This window comes from Salvelinus sp. IW2-2015, linkage group LG25 (assembly GCF_002910315.2).
Source record: "Salvelinus sp. IW2-2015 linkage group LG25, ASM291031v2, whole genome shotgun sequence".
Taxonomy (NCBI): Eukaryota; Metazoa; Chordata; class Actinopteri; order Salmoniformes; family Salmonidae; genus Salvelinus; species Salvelinus sp. IW2-2015.
Window position 1 is genome coordinate 19,431,520 of NC_036865.1, and position 12,980 is coordinate 19,444,499.

Genomic DNA, 12,980 nt, shown 5'->3' on the forward strand with positions numbered 1-12,980 from the left:
GCTCAGTCAATTAAACTTATCTGACATAAATGTAGGTGGTGCCTTGGCTTGCCAATCATGCCTTTCCAAAGCCACTGCCCTGTCTTCACAGTTCACATGCAATCCTCCCTACGCCAACTTTCCATTCCAATGGATGCTTGTCAGAAGTTAAAAGACTAGTAACACAGACAGTGACGTTTTTATTGAAGAATTTCCGTTCAAATGGGTCTGTAATTTTCCTCCGATAGCATGACAACCACAGAGACCCAATTAATGTCAGTAAAATAAACATTGTAGAGATCTGGAACGCTTTATTTTAAAGAAAATGTATGAGGTTTGTGTGGACTACCTTGAAGTCGATGAAAATGTAAAGTGTAACTTGACCCTTTCCTTCCTCAAACATACCCATGAAGTTCCTCATATTTCACACACAATGATTCTCTCTCCCCTCCACTACACACACACACACACACACATGCACATCGTCTTTTTGAGGTAAGCAGTTTGCAAAGAAAAGAACTAAACACTTGCAGGGATTTGCCTGTGGTAGATCACCCTCTTACTCACTGTCTGTTTGTCTTCCGTTCAGTCCAGGCCAGCTCTCAGCCCCCCCCCCCCCCTCTGCATCTCATGCTGGGTCCAAGCATTGTTTCCCACTCAGATCACTGTATTAGATAATTTGTAATGTTTTGTTATATGGATCTTTGGTGTATTTTACTGATGGACAACATGCTTTATGTGTAGGCTATTATATAATCTCTCATTGACAGATTATGTGTGTAAAACAAGGATTGACAGACTGTGAGAATTTTACTTCTGGGTAACCAAGATTAGCTATAATAAAAATATATATATTTTACCCTTATTTTACCAGGTAAGTTGACTGAGAACACATTCTCATTTACAGCAACGACCAGGGAATAGTTACATGGTAGAGGAGGGGGATAAATGAGCCAATTGGAAACTGGGGATGATTAGGGGGCCATGACTGTATGAGGGCCAGATTAGATATTTAGCCAGGACACCGGGGTTAACACCCCTTCTCTTACGATAAGTGCCATGGGATCTTTACTGACCACTGATTTCCCTATCTGAAAGACGGGTGACATTTTAACTCAAAGACCATGGACCATTGAACAGTTCAACAGGCTATTAGGCCATCCAATTTCGGACCGTGAAGAGTTGGAATGGTAGACTATGGACCACAGAACTTTAGTGGAGGCTTTTGTCAAACATCTTTCKGTGCTGAGCCAGTCCCTCCCTCCTTATCCCTCGCCTGTGGTTCTGTAAACAACGGAAGCTTGATATACGAGCACTGATTCACTGTGATCTGAGGCCAGGAGGATTCTACTTCATTAGTTTAGGAGTACAACGCAGCCCTGTAGTTGTGTGCTGTTAAGCTAGTGTGAAAGGAAACTATTTAGATAATTTTTGTAGAAACTAGAGGGATAGAGAGAGGAAGAAATTGGAGAAAACGTGAAATGAGTCATCACATTGCAGTGAAGCAATCAGTTATGACTTTGAAGTGTCCATTGCAGCAAACCAATAGACATCTAAATTGGTTCGTTCCTCTGTAGATACCTAGTCACTTTTTATGTTGTAACAAGTGAAAAGAGTACTGATATATCCTACTCCACTAGAAGTACTGTTACTGTTGGAGCTAGGAACACAAGCATTTCGCTACACCCGCAATAACATCTGCTAAATATGTGTATGTGTCCAATAAAATTTGATTTGATTTGTTACTTTAATGAAATTTTACTCAAGCAAACTACTAGTATAAAAAAAACTACTCAAGTAAAAGTACAAAGTAGCTCATTTAAAAAGTACTCAGAGTAAAAGTCATTTTGTAACTTTTCAAATAAAAACATTGACCTTTATAGCTAATTTCGCTAAGGTTACCTGAACATTGTTACACATGATATTTTCCATGCAATACATTGAAAAAGTAAGAGAAAAGTAATGTACCAGTATGAACTAAGTTCATTTTATTGCTTGAGTTGCAGCAAGGTACATCTGTATAGAAAATAACTGGATTTGTCAATACTATTAATATTTGAAAATAAATCATGTATTGATGAATTATACAAAATAAAGTACATAAACAAAAAAATCACCCATTTACGCTCTTCACTCACTCACTTCCCCTTTCACTCACTCACCCATACAAAGGCCAAATGGGGAGTGCTGGGACACACTGGACATACCTAAAGGATTTGATATCAAATTAGCTCTGAAGGTAATAACAGAACATCATGGAAATAAATATGTTTGAGAAAACCCCCCTGAAATAGAGAAGGGGCTATCGATGTTGGGGGCTATAGATATTGTATTAGATTGATTAACTATATATAGGCTACATACAGAGTACATTAGGTGATGTAGTGTTCCTTGAGCAAAAACAAAGGCGTTATGCTCTAACGCTGTCACGTTTCTCTGAACTTGCTGTTCAGTTTCATCAGGCGCTGATTTTGTGAACCGAGTTTATCCTGGCTCGCTTTGCATTAAGAGCAGTCCAACACAGCTAAAAAGACACTCACAAGCGTCAGAGGCAGGCAGGCCTGTGTTCAGTTTGAGGGACAGCTTCTTTATGTATGGAAAAGAATGAAGCATGTCCATCTTGTCTGACACACAGGCAAGGTACCCATCCATCTCCCCTGTACCTTGTGACCTTCTCGGCACCTTCTTCATCAGATGAATGCTGCCTTTGTTGCTCTGTCTCAAACTCTGTCATTGTGTCAAGATGATGCTTCAGATCGACCAAATCTGTATAGTGTCAAATACACARAGAATATTTCAACAAATTCTGCTTTATGTGGCAACTTAGTTAATCATATCACTGACATTATAATAACCCAAACAGACTTTCTATTCTTGTTATTCGCAGTTATTGTGACTAGAGTGACTTTGTCAGTTGTTCTCAGACCTAAAAAGTTGTCTAATGTTGAGATGAGTCCATGTCTAGCTGTACCTACTGTGTACACTCACACAGGTATATTATGCACAGTTAGACTTACTGAGTCTCTGGCTTTTAGATGAACCGTATTCTAATTTACACAGACCAAATAGCTACAGTACATAGCAAAAAATCCTAGGATTCTCTAAATACTGTATGTCATGACCAAGCAAGCCAACGTTAACTAGCTAGCTAGCTACCTCACTTATGGATGTTAGACTAATGTTGTTAGCTAGCCCAGATAACTTACTAGCTAGCTAGCCACCACCACACATAGTGATATAGACGTGCTAGCCATAACGGCTATCATCATCGGGTGGTGGTTAGCCATGTAGCTACCTTAACTGCAAGGATAGTTTGCTAATGTTTGCATGCTAGACAACTAGGCTAACAGTAACGTATTGCAGCGACCCTGGATTATAAGCACTTTTGTGGCAGAGTAGTTGGCGCGCTGGGTTTGGTGCCAGAAGGTTGAGGGTTCGAGCTGCACTTCATGCCTGTTTCAATACTATAAATTGGTGTCGGAAGTGATCGGACCTCGCATCCACGACAGTGCGTGTGCTTGACCGGTGAGCACGCTCCTGCAAGACTGCGTCCTGTGAGGTCTAGCATGAGGGTAGTAGTGTAGCGACCCTGGTTTATAAGCGCACACTTGAGCATGCTTTTGTGGAACCGTCGCTGGCGCGCTGGGCTTCGGGACTGAAGGTTGAGGGGTCGAGTCGCACTCCCTGCCTGTTTCATTAGAGCAGTGGTTCCAAAACTTTTTATAGTCCCGTACCCCTTGAAACATTCAACCTCCAGCTGCATACCCCCTCTAGCACAGGGTCAGCGCACTCTCAAATATTGTTTTTTTGCCATTGTAAGCCTGCCACACACACACACACTATACGATACATTTATTAAACCTAAAAATTTGTGTGAGTTTTTGTCCCACCCCGTCTCGTGGGAAGTGACAACGTTCTTATAGGACCAGGGCACAAATAATAATATAATAATAATCAATGCTCTTTATTTAACCATCTTACATATAAAACCTTATTTGTTAATCGAAAATTGTGAGTAACTCACCATAGGTTAATGAGAAGGGTGTGCTTGAAAGGATGCACATCACTCTGCAATGTTGGGTTGTATTGGAGAGAGTCTCAGTCTTAAATCATTTCCACACACAGTCTGTACCTGTATTTAGTTTTCATGCTAGTGTGGGCCGAGAATCCTCTCTCACATATGTAACAGTTTTGCTTCCGTCCCTCTCCTCGCCCCTGCCTGGGCTCGAACCAGGGACCCTCTGCACACATCGACAACAGTCACTCTCGAAGCACCGTTACCCATCGCTCCACAAAATCCGCGGCCCTTGCAGAGCAAGGGGAACAACTACTTCAAGGTCTCAGAGCAAGTGACGTCACCGATTGAAGCGCTATTAGCATGCACCCCGCTAACTAGCTAGCCAATTCACACAGGTTACACAGGTACGTGGTTGCAAAAGTCATCAGTGTCTTAACAGCGCGACTTGCCAAGGCAGGATACTCTGAGCGCAGCCCAATCCAGAAATCTGGCAATGATTAAATTCAAACGTTTCCTCCCTTTCACGATATGTCTCAAACTAAACTAAGTTCTTTCTGACTTTTTGAAAATCTTTCGACCATCATCGTTCAGTTTGTATGCACAGCTTGATTTGATTGACCCTGTATTGGCACAATGTGTGAAATTTGGATTTGATTTGGGCAATGATAAAAAATAAAATAATAATATCTGTCTCCAAGGGACTAGCAATCTTTCCATGCCCTCATAATCATCTATTATGAATAGCCTCCAAAATTATACTCTGTAACGGATTATTTTAAAAACGTAGCGAAATAAAATGCTCCATTCAAAACATACTCAAGTAAAAGTTAAATGACTTACTTTGAAAAATACTTAAAGTACAAACACTCTGAAACTCAATGACTGTGACGAGAGTATTTGTATAGTCTCTGGTTTTAAACAGTAGAAGATATTGTGCAGTAGCTCTTAATTTTGGATTATCTTTTGAACTATGCACATATTAGTTGAACGCCTTAAGGTAAATGTCTCCAAACATAATGGAGCTTGTGAGAGTTAGCACATGGATTGTTGGCACACGTTTAATTCATCCGATCAGTCTCATTGGATGAAAACCGTGGATGGATCATTAACTAAGACCCTCTGCTCTCAGCTTCTGTTGAAACAGGAGAACTATCTCTCAATTCCCCCCCACATCCCTTTACCTTCCTAAACCCTCTGTCTCTCTCTAACACACACACACACACACACACACACAATCTGAATCCACTGCTGCACCAATGCAATACAGGAAGAAAGTCCACTCCATCCATGTTGATTGCCATCGTGCCACACACACACATGTATAAACTCACGTGCACCGAGCACATGTGGCTGTTTTTATGACATTGCCATAATGACATCCTGTTCGATTTGGGTTACAGTATGTAACTGCACCTCCTGCAAGATCCAATCATCATCATTTATTATGAAACTTATCATAACACTAAACGTATGCATTATTTGAAAAGGGTGTGGTAGTAGAAAGACTAAAGAGTGGAACATTAAATGTATAGTTAACCTAATTTGTGCAAATATCTGACCCATTTGAGAGGTATGTGCTGGCGCCTTCATAAAAATAAACTCCATCCACCCTTAAAATGGTGTGTGGTCTGTCTGAAATCACTCCCATCTGTATGGCCTTGCCAAGAACAGCAACTATGAAGAGGAAGAAAGTTCCTGAACAAGACCCTATAGAGAGAAATAAATTGAATGGGCCGTAAAGTTTGGACTTTGGAAACTATATAATTGCATATACCTCTATAAACACACGGTTGTGTGTTTCATCACAATTTCAATCATTTGACATCACTTTCATAGGGTTCTGCACTGCTTTGTATTATCTGGCTTTCCAAACATGCCAGGCCTTTACTGAGGCATACATTTCCTGATTGGACGCAACAACGGCCAGTGGTCATCTCATAACTATTGTGTTGCCTTGCATGTTGCTATGCGACATTATACAATTCCTGTATCCATTTTATCATGTTATATCATACAGTATCTGATCATAGCCCATTCCCTGGCCATTCCTGGATTTTGTGTAGTTTTGCCAATGTCAATATTTTGGTAGAAATGCATTACATATGTTTGTACTGGTGTAGCTGAAGAACTTAAATGCCACATGGAGTAAAAAGACGAGTTGGGTTTCTTCACCGGGACAATCATTTTGTGGAATTAATATGAATACCTCGGTGACAAAATGCAGAAACCCCATTTATTGGCTCATGAGACTGATACAATTGGGGAGGGAAAGGTCCAAATGGGGGAGGGGATCAGAGCCGAAATTCCTGAACAACATGAAGAACAAAATGTTCTAGAGATGTGTTTTCGTTATACAGTTGAGTGGGAGCACGTGTTTATAGAAGAAAAGTCTACGGGGGGTTCATATAAAATGTACGATAAGATGCTAACTTGTGTATCATGATGAAGACAATGTGCTAGAAAGTGGGAGAGAAACGGAGATAAATCTCTGATGCAAATCTTGGATTTGGATATCCCTGGGGCTAGATTTTCCAGTGTAAAATGGTACAACGGAGTGGAGTCCACGATTATTAGAGGTCAACTGTATACTATGTCGTCCTCATAGTTGGAAGCAAAACATTGTTTCCACAAAGTCCTAGCATGTTAGAATCCGGTAAATTAGTATCTGTCCGATTCAGAAAACAAACTGCTCTATTCTGTTTGTTAGGAAGGAAATACATCCAAAATTATGTTTATTTTCCCTTCACCCAAAAGACTACCTTCCTGGATCTCTATTTTATTGGTATTATCCTGTGAAATGGTTAGAAGTGTCACAGCCAAGAGCTTTCATGAGAACTCCAGCTTGGCAGGGGCTTTTCCTGCTATTAGATGAAGATAATACCCAAGACCAGTAACATGAGCCAAGGTCTTTAGTGAGAAAGGGAAAAATGCAACTCAACAAGACACATTTGTTATACTGTAGGAATGTGATTTATATTGTGGAAGCGTTTTTTTGGCTGCCAATACTGTAGTGGATTTGTTTTATTGGTTTCAATGAAGAAGGCAGAGACATAACAACCTGATTCAATTGAGACTTTTCATAAAAAGAGTAACTTGTTTTTTTCCCAAAACATAAGTTTGTAGCTTTTGTATTGTGAATAGGCTCCACAATCAGTGATGATACATAGAAGAACTATGTGGATGCATCAGTCCATCTGTGATTTGTAAACACTGGAAATTAATAACTAAGCCCAACCTCTACCAGATATTGAGTTTATTTTGTATAGGTTACTTTTTCACAGATACAATAAATCTTACCTTTGCAATTGAATTGACTAGATCAGTTGAATTTGAAATTGTTGAAATTCAATATTGTTATGTATGTTTACATGGGGCCCTGCAATAACTAGGATCAATATCTTTGTCAATCTTATTGCAAGCTCAAAGTAAGATTGTGAAGCATGCAAGTACCCCATTATTATGTAGCCAACGCACACACTCTTCTTTATGCTCCACTTCACTTTCCATATTTGTGTGTGATTATAGTATGTTTGAGAAACTCAGTGAGGCTTGAAGGGCCGTGCACTCAACCATCAGTGGTCTTTAACAGTGTGGAATACCGGAGTGAAAATGCACACGTTCAACTAGCACTGCCCTACTGGTGTTTGAGACTGGTGCAGGAAAATCTGTCAGTCAGTTTGGAGGGTGTTTAGAGGATGCCATGCAGGCCCACTTCCCAAACATATGGAGGAATTTGGACATTTCCCCTATGAATACTGTGCTGCATGAAGATAGGAAATTGTAGAATGAAGGCTGTTCTTTAGTATTTTTCTTAGAAATGCAGTTCAATACATAAATAGGGACCATAGATCCAGCAATGTGACAGTTACTCTAATGAGTAAGTACTGTACAATCCTGACCATAGACAGGGACATTTACAGTAAGCATGTTGTCCCTCTCTGCATGGGTTTCCATGTGAGGCCCTTGCATAACCACTGAAGCCCAGGAAAAACATGGATCAGCTTCATACTGCATGAGGGAACAGTCATAAGGCGCTCACGTGTCCAAGCCAGTCTTGAGTTCATTCCTTCTCCATCCAAAAACATGAGCCCCCGGTACGCGTTAAAGCAAACAATCACGACAGGACCTTTTGTAAAAACAAGGAAATTGAGGACAAGGACAGATCTGTGTTTTGGAGATGAATGGTTTTCAGAAATATTCATTTCTAATGTGAACCACCAGTCAGCAGGTCTCCATAAGGCGATGCAGATGGTTCATGTTTCTCAGGGCTTAACTGTGTGATCCCCAGTCAATGTTCAGGAAGTTAGGTGAAGGTGAGCGGCCTCATGAGCATGTGGATGAGGAGTGTAGTACCTCAGAATAGCATACTCTGTCCTCTCAGACTTTGCTCTTTCTTTTTTGGGGGTTCTTTTTTGTTTCACATTTGTGCAAATGCTCCTGGTTACGATGGGTAGGCTAGTCAACAGGCTCTCACAGAATGCAGCTGACACGTTTCATGTTGTCCTAAACCAACAACATCCAGTCCACTTCAGAAAATATGTAGACGTCGGCTTTTTTCGTCACTGAGTACCGCCGGGAAACATTTGTTTCAGTAAGTTTTTATATCAAAAGGCATGTTTTGGCTTGATCGTACCATTTCTCCACCGTTCTGGTTCATTTCTCCAGTTTCCTTTTTTGAGTTTGACTTTCGCGCACGTTCTCTCCTTCAGAGTGCAAGGCCTTTTTAGAAAATTGTTGATGGTAGACCTCTCTTCGTAGGTGCTCTCCAAAGTCAGCATGGCAAGACGTTAGAGGAGGTGTAAGGCATTGTCCCAAGTTTAGACAAGCCTCGAGCCACATTCAATCAGCCATTAAAACAGCAGAATTGTGAATGTTTCTGGCCAACGCTGACTAGAACGTGGTCCTCATTTAATACTGTTTATTTGAAGTGAGGCTGGATCTCTTATGTTTAAAATAATCTCTCTTAACCCTGAAGTAAAATCTTGCATAATTTGGTCAGCTGCGTGATTAACCTTTGTGTTCGTACATGTTAGAAATTGTGAGCTCCGGCAAAATGAAGTCTCCACCCTCTCAAGAGGAAACTCTCAGCCCCCCCACACACATGCGCAAAGCACTGGAGTTGAAGCAGTTTAAGCACCCCCTTCGCCCAATCCTGAAGCGTCCAAATAACCAGTGACGAAAACCCCCAAAATGTAATGATGCTAGTTATCTCATGCATCGCATTCAGTCCCTGCAGATTCTTCAGTCTACACGCAAAATCTGCCCACATGAGATTGTTTAAAATGACACCTGTGTTAAGATGTGTGTGTGTTTATAGCAATGTGTACCATGCAGTTATCATCTGTCATGTAAAATTGGTCATCTAAACAGACTACAGTATAGGCACTCTCAAGAAGAATCATGGCGCAATTATCGGTTTTCTGATCTCCATTTCTGTACTATTGAACTAAGATATGTAATAACACTTTCTTTTTCCTTTTATTGAATATGACCAATATCTATTTCAGGTCATGGATGAAACCAAAACACAGATAGCGTGGCCTTCCAAACTGAAGATCGGCGCCAAGTCCAAAAAAGGTGAATATTTGTTTTGATTGTACAGATCAGCTGTAGTTATATAAAAAAGAACATCCCTCCTGTTTACTGCCCTACAATTCACTCCACTGTTGCTTTTTCATTTCCGGATGTAAGTCTTTAGGTTTGTTTGTGGAAGATATATGCTGATTATGTCTATACATGAAGAGTATAAATCAGTTTATTTTCAAGGACAACATATGCTTGTTTGTTTTCCCTCTGAAAGACCCCCCTAAGTCATTTTTATAATCAAGAAAAAGGTCACAGCAGTATATTCATATTTTGACCACTTACTCTTCTCTCTGGTCAGTCATTTCAGACTTTACACCAATTTGTAAGTTTGTTTGAGGGCACTTGAGTTAGAAGTTATGTGCATGTAATGGCTGAGTTGTTCCACTGCTCTGTTGTTCCACTGCTCTGTTGTTCCACTGCTCTGTTGTTCCACTGCTCTGTTGTTCCACTGCTCTGTTGTTCCACTGCTCNTCCACTGCTCTGTTGTTCCACTGCTCTGTTGTTCCACTGCTCTGTTGTTCCACTGCTCTGTTGTTCCACTGCTCTGTTGTTCCACTGCTCTGTTGCCAATAAAACACTACAGCTATTTAAAGCTTGTCCAGGGGAGGGTTGGTTTTGACCTGCCCCCTTTGTTGTCCTCAAGGGAATGCCAGTGTGTCTTCATGCCAAATGTAAAATCCCATAACTTGATGTAACTTCCTGGAAACTTTTTAACAGCTCTTCTACCCCCAGTCGATTTAGAGTGTGCCCCACCCATCCTTCCAACTTCATTCACAAATCTAATTTCCATTGAGAGAGCAGTTTGTCCATTTAATTTCCGCCCTATGATTTGTTGGGTGTCAGCCTTTTAGTATTACGTAAACCAAGAAGAGGCATGAACAATTTCCACTAATGTCTTCCAGTTATCTCATGAGTGCATGCACTGCATTTTTGTGCCTTTGGAGGAAAAACACATGTATTTGTGGTCATGTGTCCTTCACAACCAGAGGGGAGAGAGTACTTCTTGGTACTATAATCAACCCTGTAATCTACCCAGAATGACTGGATAGCCTACACCTGTGAGTTTGATCTGAGGATAGCCATCAATCCCCTTCCATTCTGCTTCTCCACTCTCTTATGTCTTGGATATTTGGAACATTAAACTACCATTATGAAAGTCAATCATTTACAAATTGGAGGTTGCTAAAACTCAAACTATTTGTCCCACTTTATGTAATCATTATGTGTCGCCATTGTCTCTGAAAAGCGACGCTTGTAGTATTTTACTCTGCCCTCTTAATGCCCGTGAGTCATGAGCAAATGTGAGAGTTGTTTGCAAGGCCTCCGTGCAGGTCCCCTCAGCCTCTCCATCAAAGTGTCAGGCCTTAACACCTTCAGCTAGCACCACTACCACCTGCACCAGTGTGATAAGACCAGAGTCCGGCCRCTAGAACAGGCCGTCATCAATATACCGTCAGGTGATTCATAGCAGAACAGTATCTCTGAGAGGCAGGCAGGCTCATATTACACTTTACCAGAACATGTCACCATGAGAATAAATGGCTAATGTCTTTACACATTTATATGTATGACCAGTGGGAAATGCTCCGACTATCCATCTTAGGATATGTTTTGAATTGACAGCATTTTATTGTTTAACTGTTTGTTTGGTTTTTACATAATTTTATACTTGGTTGTTACCCATTTCACCGATACACTTTCTGTTCAGAATATGCAATATAGTAGCCTATCAGWTAATTAAATACATCCTTGCATGACAATGGAAGACTTCATTCATGGGTAGGCTTTTTTGAACAACATTTTGGTCTTTATCACTACTCTCGACACATAGCCACAGAGTAGTGACTTACACCTTTAATATACACATGTAAAAATAAATATATATATGAAAGACATCACAAGTTGTCAATATAAAAGAACGGTAGAGCATATCAACAGCGCCTACTGTAGGTCAGACCGAGCCTCGTGATCAAGGAAAATATTTAATTTGGCCTACTCATTATGAAGTTGGGCAGTTAAACGTCACCCAACATCAGTGTTGGGTTAGTAGTGCATGTAGTAGTTTCCTCTCCTTATGTTGAAGTGGCCTATGGCCATGCTCGCACATAAAGTTTAGGAAAACTGTATCCTGTATCCTTGTATCCTGCTTCTTCAGTTCTGACAGTGATCACAGGCAACATGTAATCGAAGGTAGAACTTTATGCAGGGCTTCATTCTATTCTAATCAACATTGGAGAGGTTAGACATAGTGCCTTCGGAAAGTATTCAGACCTTGACTTTTTCCACATTTTATTATGTTAAAGCCTTATTTTAAAATGGATTAAATAAATAATAAATCCTCAGCACTCTACACAAAATACCCCAAAATGACGAAGTGAAAATTGTTTTGTTTTTTGTTGTTGATATTTTTGCAAATGTATACTTATTTACATAAGTATTCAGACCCTTTGCTATGAGACTTGTAATTGAGCTCAGGTGCATCCTATTTCCATTGATCATCCTTGAGATGTTTCTACAACTTGATTGGAGTCCACCTGTGGTAAATTCAATTGATTGGACATGACTGGGAAAGGCACACACCTGTCTATATAAGGTCCCACAGTTGACAGTGCATGTCAGAGCAAAAACCTAGCCCTGAGGTCGAAGGAATTGTCCGTAGAGCTCCGAGACAGGATTGTGTCGAGGCACAGAACTGGAGAAGGGTACCAAAACAATTCTGCAGCATTGAAGGTCCCCAAAAATACAGCGGCCTTCATCATTCTTAAATGGAAGAAGTTTGGAACCACCAAGGCTCTTCCTAGAGTTGGCCGCCCAGCCAAACTGAGAAATCGGGGGAGAAGGGCCTTGGTCAGGGAGGTGACCAGAGCTCCAGAGTTCCTCTGTGGAGATGGGCGAACGTTCCAAAATGACAACCATCTCTGCAGCACCACCAATCAGGCCTTTATGGTAGAGTGGCCAGACGGAAGCCACTCCTCAGTAAAAGGCACATGACAACCTGCTTGGAGTTTGCCAAAAGGTACCTAAAGACTCTCAGACCATGAGAAGCAAGATTCTCTGGTCTGATAAAACGAAGATTGAATTCTTTGACCTGAATGTCAAGCGTCACATCTGGAAGAAACCTGGCACCATCCCTACGGTGAAGCATGGTGGTGGCAGCATCATGCTGTGGGGATGTTTTTCAGCGGCAGGGACTGGGAGACTAGTCAGGATCAAGGCAAAGATGAACAGAGCAAAGTACAGAGAGATCCTTGATGAYATCCTGCTCCAGAGCGCTCAGGACCTCAGACTGGGGTGAAGGTTCACCTTCCAACAGGACAATGAKCATAAGCACACGGCCAAGACAARGCAGGAGTGGTTTCGGGACTCTTTATGTCCTTGAGTGGTCCAGCCAGAGCTC

At 41.1% G+C, this 12,980-nt stretch overlaps 1 protein-coding gene across 6 annotated transcripts in view; it reads left to right on the top strand.

Moving 5' to 3' along the window:
- LOC111951804 (protein bicaudal C homolog 1) overlaps positions 1 to 12,980 on the top strand; it is a 66,361-nt gene that overhangs the window by 24,043 nt on the left and 29,338 nt on the right. For all 6 annotated transcript variants that reach the window (XM_023970032.1, XM_023970034.1, XM_023970036.1 and 3 more), the window contains exon 3: positions 9,505 to 9,574. In XM_023970032.1, the coding sequence (XP_023825800.1) occupies positions 9,505 to 9,574 (70 nt within the window). The remainder of the gene's footprint in view (positions 1 to 9,504; positions 9,575 to 12,980) is intronic.